This window comes from Rattus norvegicus, chromosome 4 (genome assembly GCF_036323735.1).
Source record: "Rattus norvegicus strain BN/NHsdMcwi chromosome 4, GRCr8, whole genome shotgun sequence".
NCBI classification, from domain to species: domain Eukaryota; kingdom Metazoa; phylum Chordata; class Mammalia; order Rodentia; family Muridae; genus Rattus; species Rattus norvegicus.
Window position 1 is genome coordinate 15,217,177 of NC_086022.1, and position 12,550 is coordinate 15,229,726.

Genomic DNA, 12,550 nt, shown 5'->3' on the forward strand with positions numbered 1-12,550 from the left:
TGCTCTCCTGTCTCAGGTCCCTTTATTTTTAGCTTATAGTCGTCTGCCTAAGGGGAAACCAGTTCTAGGAGTCAGTGTCCTGCCTTGTGTTTGGGCTCTGACAGAGCTCACACCTTTGCTGTGGCTCTAGGGAGGGCCTTTCTTCAGCCCCGCCTTTGTAACCATGGCCACTGGGCTCTGGTGAAGGACCCCATTGTTTAATTGTTTGCATGTTTACTAAACTACAGTCTTTCAGCTCTAGGACTGAATTTTGTCTTCTCAGAGCCAGTATGGTGCCTGGCATATAACAGACCTTTTAATATTTTAATCTTCCAGTCAATCAGTAAATTGTATATCTGAAGATAAATTAACTCAAATAAGTGTTTTTATTCAAATATTAATGTTCTCGGAAGACTTGGCTAATGATGCTAATCATTACAAGAGTAGTGTTCTACAAGAGTAGTGTTCTACAAGAGTAGTGGTCTACAAGAGTAGTGGTCTACGAGAGAGTAGTGTTCCACAAGAGTAGTGTTCTACAAGAGTAGTGTTCCACAAGAGTAGTGTTCCACAAGAGTAGTGTTCCACAAGAGTAGTGGTCTACAAGAGAGTAGTGTTCCACAAGAGTAGTGTTCCACAAGAGTAGTGTTCTACAAGAGTAGTGTTCCACAAGAGTAGTGTTCCACAAGAGTAGTGGTCTACAAGAGAGTAGTGTTCCACAAGAGTAGTGTTCCACAAGAGTAGTGGTCTACAAGAGAGTAGTGTTCCACAAGAGTAGTGTTCCACAAGAGTAGTGTTCCACAAGAGTAGTGTTCTACAAGAGTAGTGTTCTACAAGAGTAGTGTTCCACAAGAGTAGTGTTCCACAAGAGTAGTGTTCTACAAGAGTAGTGGTCTACAAGAGTAGTGGTCTACAAGAGTAGTGTTCCACAAGAGTAGTGTTCCACAAGAGTAGTGTTCTACAAGAGTAGTGTTCCACAAGAGTAGTGGTCTACAAGAGTAGTATTCCACAAGAGTAGTGTTCCACAAGAGTAGTGTTCCACAAGAGTAGTGTTCCACAAGAGTAGTGTTCCACAAGAGTAGTGTTCTACAAGAGTAGTGTTCCACAAGAGTAGTGTTCCACAAGAGTAGTGTTCCACAAGAGTAGTGGTCTACAAGAGAGTAGTGTTCCACAAGAGTAGTGTTCCACAAGAGTAGTGTTCTACAAGAGTAGTGTTCCACAAGAGTAGTGTTCCACAAGAGTAGTGTTCCACAAGAGTAGTGGTCTACAAGAGAGTAGTGTTCCACAAGAGTAGTGTTCCACAAGAGTAGTGTTCTACAAGAGTAGTGTTCCACAAGAGTAGTGTTCCACAAGAGTAGTGTTCCACAAGAGTAGTGGTCTACAAGAGAGTAGTGTTCCACAAGAGTAGTGTTCCACAAGAGTAGTGTTCTACAAGAGTAGTGTTCCACAAGAGTAGTGTTCCACAAGAGTAGTGGTCTACAAGAGAGTAGTGTTCCACAAGAGTAGTGTTCCACAAGAGTAGTGTTCCACAAGAGTAGTGGTCTACAAGAGAGTAGTGTTCCACAAGAGTAGTGTTCCACAAGAGTAGTGTTCCACAAGAGTAGTGTTCCACAAGAGTAGTGTTCTACAAGAGTAGTGTTCCACAAGAGTAGTGTTCCACAAGAGTAGTGTTCTACAAGAGTAGTGTTCTACAAGAGTAGTGGTCTACAAGAGTAGTGTTCCACAAGAGTAGTGTTCCACAAGAGTAGTGTTCCACAAGAGTAGTGTTCCACAAGAGTAGTGGTCTACAAGAGTAGTGTTCCACAAGAGTAGTGTTCCACAAGAGTAGTGTTCCACAAGAGTAGTGTTCTACAAGAGTAGTGGTCTACAAGAGTAGTGTTCCACAAGAGTAGTGTTCCACAAGAGTAGTGTTCCACAAGAGTAGTGGTCCACAAGAGTAGTGTTCCACAAGAGTAGTGTTCCACAAGAGTAGTGGTCTACAAGAATAGTGGTCTACAAGAGTAGTGTTCTACAAGAGTAGTGGTCTACAAGAGTAGTGTTCCACAAGAGTAGTGGTCCACAAGAGTAGTGTTCCACAAGAGTAGTGGTCCACAAGAGTAGTGTTCCACAAGAGTAGTGTTCTACAAGAGTAGTGGTGTTCTACAAGAGTAGTGTTCTCTTTCAGTGACTACTCCAGCTCTGATTCCCCACGCATTCTCTGACTGCCTACAGTTTTAAAGGAAGTCACTTTTCTTGAAGGAAAAAAAAAACTATTAAAATTTACTCATCTCCTGTTTAGACGAGCTTGTCCTTTCTGTAGATTTCTAACTCTCGCACAGTGAGAGTTTAAGTTAACTGACGTGTCGTCTTTTCGATAGGAGCTGGACAGTCCCTTCAGGTTGTACGGACTCACAATGAACCCACTGCTATACAACATCACCCAGGTTGTCATCCTGTCAGCTGTCTCCGGTGTCATAAGTGACTTGCTTGGATTTAATTTAAAGGTAACAGCCTGCAACTTTTTATTTTATTTTCTTTACCCTGTCACTCTTGAGATTGGCACACTAGGGTCGTTTTGGCAAGTTTGTGTACAGTGGCTTACAGTGGCTTCACATTTAACTTAGGAGACTTTATATGTCATGGCTTCTCATAGTAGTAGAACTTGTAATTTGGAATAGAATCATTATATGTAGGATACACACACACATACATATATATGTATACATACATATGTATATATTCATATTCTAAGGTAAGAGGAACAGTTTTTCCTCCTTAATTGAAACTGATTCTAGTCATTCAACTATGAAGAAATTCTTTTGTTGGCCAAAATGTATTATTTTTATAGTAGTGGATACATACTCCAGTAGATGCACAAATAAATGTTAGCAGTGGGTAGAAATAGCATATTAAACAAGTAGTCGATGTATGTTGACATTTCTCAGTTAAAGCAAAGGGGACATCTGACCCTCACCACTGTGCTTCAGGTGAGTTCATCTTGGAAGGATGAAGGGAGGAGTCACGGGACTTTCAAGTGCAGTGTAAGGCTAATGTGTAGTCAGACATAAGCCTCCATATCAGTGACCATCTTGACTTGCAATTTTTTATAGCTGTGGAAGATCAAATCATGACAGTTGAGAGAACTGGAGATGTAGCCCAGTGGCCAGAACATGAGTGCTGATGGAGCGGTCGCTGATCTGCTCCAGGAGTCTGCTGGGAACGAAGTGTTTACATCAGACTGTATTGTGCAATTCTTATATTTATTTTACGTGTTCACTGGTTTTGTTCTGTTTTGTTGTATGTGTGTTTGTTTTCTTTCTTTTTTTCTTTTTAAACATTTAGTCCGTTTTAAGCATTGAAGTTCTTAATTGTTGAAAGGGTGGCAAAACTGATCCAGATACCTGAGGTCCTGGTAATTGTTAACAAGTAACTGACCAACAGATTGTGAAAACAGAAGCCATCACTAAGCACTATTTCTTCATCAATGCCGTGAACTTGCCTTACTTGAGGAAAACGTCTTTAACTCTGAAATAGTGCATTGGTCTAAGCTAAACACATTTTCTCTGGTAAACCAGGATCCACTCAGGACCGCTCTTGAAGTAATTTCAGAACAGTCCTGGGATGCAGACTGAGTAAGCTGCAGTGGATGCGCCCTTCAGTATTAATATATAGTATTATGTAACAGGTCAACAAGTGCTCTTTCACGATAAACTCTTAACGGAGCAATAATCGTAAATGGTTACCATACTGTAAAATATTTTGATAAGAATTAATTAGTAATAAGTGTATTTATTTAAACACTGGGCTGTTTGCACAGCTCCGACTGTGCATGCTCAAATGTGCACTTTTTAAAATGGTTCCTTTGGGTGTATGTCTCACGTGGATATGCGACAGTGTACCAGGGCGTAATATGGTATCCTTTTGAGTGAGGTCCGTCCTCATCTCACAAGTGAAGTGCCTACTGTTATTACTAAAGTGCGTTACGTTTACTCTAGAATTCCCCATGGTACACTCTAGCGTATGCTGTTCCTACCACACTTAAAGCTTAAGAATCAAGTTAAGAACCAACAGAATATTTATCTGATTGCTAGTTATAAAATTTCCAAATTTTCCAAAAAGACAGCTTCAGCCTACCAGTTCTAGCCTCCAAATTTAATCTGGTGCACCCCTTCCCAGCTCCATGACGTAAGGGCTATTTTTAGACGCTTTTAACATGGAAAGCTAGCTGCTCTCCCCTCCGGTAACTGGCCAAGCGTGCGGTGGGAGCTATCATGTTTCCCCTTGGTAAATAGGGCAGATATGATAGTCCCTATGTCTGGCCTTCATCCTAAGTCGTTACATTTGTACAATCAGTAGTGTTTTAAGAATTACATGAAACAAAATGTTTTTCTGATTTTTTTTTTTGTTTTGTTTTGTTTAAGCCAAGCATTTGGTTTCTAAAACAAAGAAATTATTTGAAACAATCTAGGGTTTTCTTGGTGCAAAGTCATACTGAATATATTCATATTTTTAACATATTTTATGGTCTTTAAAATAATTAATTGTAAATAATTTATTTGATTGGTGCAGTTCTAATTCCCAAATCACTTTTAAAATCAGGAATGTGTAGCGAGCAGAGCCATGTGTTAAATGTTTCTCTTCCCATTCCTTTGAGCAGCCTCAGTTAAGCCTCACTGTAGAGGGCTCTTTGTATAGGAAACAGCAGACAGCGTTGTGTTCCGTTTGCCTGTTCTAAGACGTCCCATAATGACCAAAGTGCATTCTGAGTGTTGTTCAAGGAATGTATTGCTGGAGCTTTAAGAACACACTTAGTTTCCCATGTGAAGAATTAGGCTTTGTCTCATATGTTTCTTCCTTCCTATTGTCTAATGTTGAGGTTGTTTTTAGGCACTATATTTTATAAACTTTTTCAAAATAAGGTACATACCTATACAGAACTTAACATTTTGCACAGAGTATATCAAATATATTTTGAGAATAAAAAAGTACAGCATGAGTTCTGTTAGGAATAAAGTGAGATTATTGTATCTTTAAAAAAAACTTATTTCAAGTTGGAAGTATTTTTGAGCCAACTAGCTGAGAATCCTGACTTAGGAACATGCTTGCTTTAGGTCACAGTTGTGTTTGCTGTAGTTGGGGTCGATTGTACAGTATACCTGTCAGAACATGATGTATCGGTCGTGCCGTTAGCATGGGCAGCAGTAGAATACTAAAAGCAAAGTGTGTTAAGCAGCTTCGTAATGTTCCCAGAGCCATTTCAGAGTAGTGAGTGACAGCCCTGCCTGTACAGACACCGTGGATGTAAGAAGTTGAAATGTAACCAATCACATCATAGAGAAGAAGCAACTCGGAGGCACAATCATGGCGGATGCTGTGTGCTGTTTCTTTGCTGCGTGTTTTTAAAAGTTTGAACAGCAAGTTTAAAATAAAACATTCTAAGGCTGATTTGTGTGTGTTATTTTAAGTTACATGTGTGGGTTGATTTTTGTATTTACTGTAATATAAACCCTAGTTACAACCTTTAGACAGGGGCGGTGAAAATAAAGTTTTAAGTATACCTCAACACTTTGTATGTTGTTCAAGTCCTGATAACATGATAGGGTAACCGTGTATGTACCAGGATGCTGTACCTGGGTGACACGTGGCCTTTTCTATGAGAATATAAGAAACTCACTGTGGCTTGGAATGTTCAAGTTTAGTAGCAGGACAGTGGTATTTTTAAACACAGTTTGGCCACATGAGTCACGCTGAGAGATTACAGCCAGCAAGTTAAACATTCAGATATTTGTTACTTGATGGACACAATTGTCCACGGGGCTCAGATTAATCAGGGATCATCCAGGCTACATCACACTTACTGTGAGCTTACTTTGAACTAGCTCTTTTAGGGACTCTTCTCTGAGACTTCAGGATTAGCAAGATGGCTACACTTACGTTAGCCACTCTATCACATTGTCACCTTTCTCCTGCCACCCTACAAATACTAGCACGGATGCTGACTGAATCACTCTGCATACTCCATCACAGTACTTTCTGGCGAAGCTAGGAGGCTGCTCGGGGTAAGAAAGCCTTGTTTCTGCTTTCACATAGTGCTCCACATAACAGCCCCATATCAGACATGAACCAAGAGTGTCACTAACCCAATCTAACACTATCCCCACAGAGACTGGAGGCCCAGTTCCTGTCACTTCGGGGCCAAGCAAGCTCAGTAGTAGGATGTCTGCTTGAGAAGCGGGTTCCAGCAATGCTGTGCACTGGTTTACTTGGCTTGTTTAAGCAGTTCGTAAAATCCACGGAAAGTTTTCCAAAGAGATATTAGGGAGAGTGAAGACGGGGGGGGGGGGGGGGAAGAGGGGGCGGAGCAGTTGCCCCCACTGAGGGACACCCACCTTCTAGGACCCCCCACCACTTTGGAAACCCATGGGATTTCCTGAGTTCTGCAGTTAGAAACTGTATCAGAAACTTCATCATGTGATTACATGGGCGTGGTCTGTTAACTCCCTTTCTGGCCCCTTATCTCTGAAGACTGTGAAATGGGATTGAAAGCTTAGGTGTAATTGTGGGCTGGTCTTTGTAAGGAGTAGATAAATGGGTTGAATCAAGGGCCCTTACACACCCCCCCCATGCAAAGGCCTCATTAGACCGAAAAGATGGGGTAGACCACAGGCCACAAAGATAGGTTTCGCTTGTCCACAGTTGCACAGGTAATGACAACCCATGTGGTCCATGCTCCCATTGCAGGTGTCATTCCTGGTGGCATGTTGACTAACCAAAATCCTTAACCGTAGGAAAATATTCTGGGAAGAACAAAGAAGCCCACGTGTAAACTAACCAATCTCTGCATAGCCTCCCGTGTGTCCTCCTGAGAACAACATTGCCTCTCGGTCTTAGTCTCTGACCTTGGCTTTTCTTGTTTAATGTTTAAGCATGTAATGGTGTCATTGTGGCATTTTCAAACATACTTTAGTTTATCCTCTCCTGCCCTATACTCCCCAAGCTCGGATGTTCCCAGCTGCCCCCTATGGATGGGAATACTCAATTTTGGGGGCTATTAGAAGAGTTTGTGGGAACACAGGCTAAATACTTAGCCCAGGAGTTGATAGAAGGTTGGTTGTGTGGAGAGACACTCCTCTTCCCCTTTCTCAATGAGACAAGTTAGTGGTGGCCCGCGGTCAGTTGACAAAAATTCCAAGATAAACCAATAGTGTTTCAGTGTCAAATGCCCCCTGCTGGTTAAGTCATGCCTCATCTAAGTGGTAGAGATGAGGTCTTTTACATTGAATTGCTTTTCTTCCTGAGGATTGAACTTGAAAGCAAAATAACTCAAATGTTTGCATGCTTTCCCTCAGTGAACTCTAGGTTCGAGTACATGTGTTTTTATACGTGATAGACACTATAGGACATGAACTTGAAGGGGACTATTAGAATGCAGGGAGAAATCTAAAGCCAGCAGGAACAGCTCCAGAAAGCAGAGGAGGAGTACTGTTTGTGGGAAGAAGGAGTCCAGCAAGAGCAGGGTAGATGGCAGTGAAGGGGGCAGGTGAGTGAAAGGTCATTACAATGACATATATACACAAATACCATTGCTCTGCCAACCAGAAATTGTTTACAATAGGGGGAACGTTACCCTGGGCTGGTGAGATGGCTCAGAGGTTGAGACACTTGCTACCAATGCCTGAGACCCACATGGAAGGAAGGGGCCGTTCACAAGTTGTCCTCTGAAGTTGTGTGTATGTACATGCAGGCACAGGGGAGTGTCGCTAAGTAAATGGAAGGAAGAAAGATACAGGCATCGACTCCCTGTAAGTCTGCAAGTAACAGCCTTTCACAAACACTCCTGCCAGACTCTGAGGTGTGTTTGCCATCCTACCTACTCTTTGTTAGCTCTGTCCCCTCGGGGTCCAGCACCAACACCCTAGAGCCTTGGTTCTCAACCTTCCCAACCCTGCAGCCCTGTAATACAGTTTCTCAGGTTACGGTGACCCTCAACCACAAAGCTATTTCATGACTACTTCATAACTGTAATTTCGATGCTGTTTGGGATTGTAAATATCTGATAAGCAGAATATCTGATGTGTGCCCACCCCCCACCCCAACACACACACACACAGAGGAGAGTCTGCCTGCGGTCCACTCTCGGTCCTTCACCTCCCTTGGCTCACCCTGCACTGCTGGAGCATACAGGACTTGTATCGATGCTTATCAAGGTACCACTGGGACCTGAGTCTCAAGTTTGTCAATGTTGTTCCTTCCCTTCTGCCTCATGGTGTACAGGGTCCCAACGCTGGCGACTCCAACCCTCCTCATCACCTTCAAGCTCTTCTGTCAGACTTTTATTATTGGCATCTCCCCCCCGCAACTTCCCAGAAAAATGGATCTTGCAAAAGGATAATCTTGTTCTCAGCTGCCCGAAGGAGCCATTGTCCTGTGACCTCTCCCTGACCACCCCTACAGTGACACCAGTCCTCTGTTGCTGTCTTTAGCTTATTCTTTCCCAAGGCGATGAACCATTTAGATTTCAAATGAGTCTGGAGTGTGACAGAGTAGTTGGGTCTGAGGGTTGAGTGACCTGGGCTTGCTGCCCTGAAGTGAAAATTTCTGGTTTCTTGGGAGAAGAGTTGTGGCACATGATGTTTTTCTGGAAATTGTCTTAGGAGGGGGTATTTTTGGTGAAGCAGACACATGGGAGGATGGGATGTTTTTGCTAAGAACAGACGTGGTTTTCTGGAGGCAGCCTGGGAAAAGGGCACGTGATATTTTGTTAGAGCGGCTGCTTGAGAGAACAAGATGTTTAGCAAGGATATAAATGCAGCCCAACGGACGTGGATGATGGTGGATGGCATTGGTACACCTTGCCGTTCTTTGCTGGTCACCATTGGGCTTTGCTGACCATGGTCTTCTCTGATGACTCTGGATGGTATTGGTATGCCTTAACATTCTTTATAGATCATCATTTGTGGTGACTTCATAAAAAGAGATGTACCAAAATCTCCTGATGATGTTCCGAGGTCTTCCTGCTTTTCTGCAGATTCAGGCCACCGGTGGCTTCTTGCCACTCCCTTGGACTTGGGCCAATTGGCAGAGCCTTGTGGCTTTTCAACATGCTGTCGCTGATTCGTGAATGGTGTATATGAGTCGCTGCTGATTCTTGTGGACTGAACTGCTGAGATCCTGACAATAAGATTAGATTTGCTCCAAAGAACTATTTCTTTTATTTTTTTTCTCCATCTTTATTAACTTGGGTATTCAATTGTTATTCCCTTTCCCGGTTTCCGGGCCAAAATCCTCCCTAGCCCCCTCCCCTTCTATATGGGCTTCCCCTCCCCATCCTCCCCCCATTACCGCCCTCCCCACAACAATCCCGTTCACTGGGGGTTCAGTCTTAGCAGGACCCAGGGCTTCCCCTTCCACTGGTGCTCTTACTAGGATATTCATTGCTACCTATGAGGTCAGAGTCCAGGGTCAGTCCATGTATAGTCTTTAGGTAGTGGCTTAGTCCCTGGAAGCTCTGGTTGCTTGGCATTGTTGTTCATATGGGGTCTTGAGCCCCTTCAAGCTCTTTCAGTCCTTTCTCTGTTTCCTTCAACGGGGGTCCCGTTCTCAGTTCAGTGGTTTGCTGCTGGCATTCGCCTATGTATTTGCCGTATTCTGGCTGTGTCTCTCAGGAGAGATCTACATCCAGTTCCTGTCAGCCTGCACTTCTTTGCTTCATCCACAAAGAACTATTTCTAAACAGGTCCACATCCTCCTTTGCCCTATTAACCTTCTCTTTCCACAACCTTTCGTGGGCGGTGGGCTGGAAAGAACGCTAAAGCATTTAAGAACCCTTATTAAAAGTAGGTTTTAAAAAAAATCTAAGCCTACACTATCCCCTGCTCTTATCCAGGAGCTAGTTTCTGTAGTTACCTGTTAGCGAGCTTGCCAGCCTCCTGATCTCCCCTCAGTTCTAGCTGAATGGGTCGGTGCTTGGAGCCTGGCCCTGTAGCAGCCCGAAGATGTTTTGGCTGTTGGGTATGGTATGCTCTGAGACTTGTCATTGAGTTAGTGTCTGTTATTAGTGTCAATAAGCAGAGAGGCCGGGAAAGCAGAGACCAGGGGAAGTTATGAGTTATGTCAAATCATAAAGCAGAAAGGAGAAGAGAAGTTGGAAACTGCCCCAGGGTAGCAGAGCAGTGAAGGCGAGTGCAAGGTCGGCAGGCTGGGCTATTCCACCTCAGAGTTAGTCCTAGGTGGTTGTGACCGAGACCTGCATCCTGTGCAGGTGTCTCCGATTGTCACAGTCAACACACCCTTGTCTCCTAGAGTAAGCAAAACGAATTTAACCTAAAGAGGCGTCGGGCAAATGTTGTTTAGCCTCGACCTTTCCCCTTTCTAATTAGCTCTTCACGTCTTTCCCCTCCTTTGGAGGGAAGTGTGGTTGCTTCTGTACCATCCACAGGAAGTGTAGCTTCTACGCGTTGAACATATTCTCACCTCCTAGGACTAGAAGAACTCAACGCCACATGTTGTCATAGTCCTCCTTTTCGATGCCATTCGACAGATTATCTAGAACCTAACCGCTTGGCTTTGTTTTCCTCTTGCCTTTAATGTTAAGTCCAACTCTCAACTCTCTTAACCGAATGACTGCCTGTAGTTATGAATAAATATTCATGACAGGTTTTCAAGAGTCTGGGGGTTATGTTTTAATCTTAGTTTAAAACCCTGCAAGTTTTTGATCAGTCCGGCATATAAGAGAATTTTTACTTTTCCTAACTTCCGTACTTGGGGAAGTGCTTTATGGGAAGGCAGATTGGTTTCCAAATGCTGTGACCAGTCCGTGCCTTCCTTGAGCTCTGTATCTAGGGTTTTATTTGCAGAGGTATTGGTCTCATCCTCTTCCTTGGAAGTGCAGACCTTGGGTTAACATGACTTTGGCTTCCTACTCATCACCATCCTCTTGCTGTCAGTAATTTGGTGCTGAGTGTTATGGAGTCTACTGTGTTGAACAGGATGAGTTCCCGCCACTATCTTCAGGTTCAGTCGGGCCTACTCACCAGAGCACCACACTGGCCTCGTTGACTGTTAAAGCTCCCTCTGGGGATGAGGGAGCTGCGAGTGTCGTGTTGTTCACCCGTTGATCTGGTCAGGCCTCCCACCCAGTCGTACGCAATTCTGCTCTAATTTGAGTATGGCCTCTGGGCCTCTAGGAAGGGCTAGAGGATATAGGTAGGAAAGGTTTAGGAAACTCTGCTCTACACCGGCAGGGGAAGTCATCATGCATCCTGGGTGCAGAGCATCCAGTGTGACTGCCGCTTGTTAAACCCACCCAGGCTCCGCCTGCAACCTCTCGCCCATTACTGTGTAAGTAAGACTCATAAACTCATTGGCCCTCCAGAGTGAACTCCGGTGGGACGGAGTTTGGGTCTGTCACTGGGGCTGTAGGAAGAGGGAGTACACATTCTTTATGCCTTTTGCAGGGAAGGAATTTTAACAACACAGTTTGGGGAAAGATTTTAGCCTAAGAGACCAGCCTTAAAAAGTAAGAGAAAGAGCTCGAGTTACTTGGGATGTCCAGTTTTCTATCTTTCCATACATTCCAGTGACGCTTTTCTGACATGCTAGACACTGAGCGAGGTGCTAGATACACAGAAGTTAAATTCCCTTCTTTCATTTATTGTGGAGGCCAAGGCAGCCATACACAGAATTGAATAGCAAAATAATTTAGGATATCTTCTACTGGAAGAGACTCGATGGGACGGGACTTTCTAAGCATGCACGGCTCAGTTCTGTGTCTCATCTCTCTTGGAGGGCCAAATTGCCTTTGAGGGAGCTAGGCCAGAAGAGGAGTACAAGTCCCTGAAGACATCACCACACGCAAGTGTCAATTAGGGAGTCTGGTAGACTTGAAGTTTTCTTTACATCGCTACCCCTAGTGACCAATATCTTAGCATACACAGTGTTGTGCATGTGGTGTCCTCCTGTGACCGCATCTTCCGCTCACGGTCTACTCTTGGGTTGGTACTAGAGACCCTGCTTTGTCCTGTTCACAAAGCTAAAGAGTGAACGGAACCACTTTCCTCACAAGACTGAGGAAAGACTTGAAGAAGACAATAGAAGACCCAGAGACATTCCAGGCTGATGGAATTAATAGCCTTTTTAATGACTGTTGCTCCAAAAACGACCTATGAAGTCTGTACGACCTCCATGAAGTCCACTGACACTTTTCACAGAAGTTTTTAGGAATCCTGGGAGTCACATGGAAACACACAAGAGTCCAAGCAGCCAAAGCAACCCTGAGCAAAAACAGTGCTGAGGCTTCCTGATACCCGCTTTCAGGTTCTACACAGAGCCATCGTAGCGAAGCCAGCACGGCAGTAGCCAAAGGGAGACACAGAGACCGGTGAACGGCATAGGAGACCCAGAAATAAATTCGCACAGCTATAACCACTACTAGAATTTTGGCAAAGATGCCAAAAACGTACTTTGGAGGAAAGACACGTGGGTCTCCCTGCTCTCGTGGATCCGCAGCTGATAATAGTCCACGCGGGTGGCGGGAGCAGAGACAGCGAATGGGGTTGGAAGCCCTGTAAGTGTCACATATGGTGAATAAAGCAAA

The 12,550-nt window shown here is 44.0% G+C and overlaps 1 protein-coding gene across 8 annotated transcripts in view; it reads left to right on the forward strand.

The window, feature by feature from the left end:
• Phtf2 (putative homeodomain transcription factor 2) overlaps positions 1 to 5,507 on the forward strand; it is a 115,343-nt gene extending 109,836 nt beyond the window's left edge. For 7 of the 8 annotated variants that reach the window (XM_063285711.1, XM_063285710.1, XM_063285713.1 and 4 more), the window contains 2 exons: positions 2,334 to 2,459; positions 3,066 to 5,400. In XM_063285711.1, coding sequence (XP_063141781.1) covers positions 2,334 to 2,459; positions 3,066 to 3,086 — 147 coding nt within the window. In that variant the 3' untranslated portion in view covers positions 3,087 to 5,400. Of the gene's footprint in view, positions 1 to 2,333; positions 2,460 to 3,065 lie in introns of all 8 variants that reach the window. The other variant, NM_001106577.2, reaches the window with a different exon arrangement.
• The last annotated feature ends 7,043 nt before the right edge of the window (positions 5,508 to 12,550 follow it).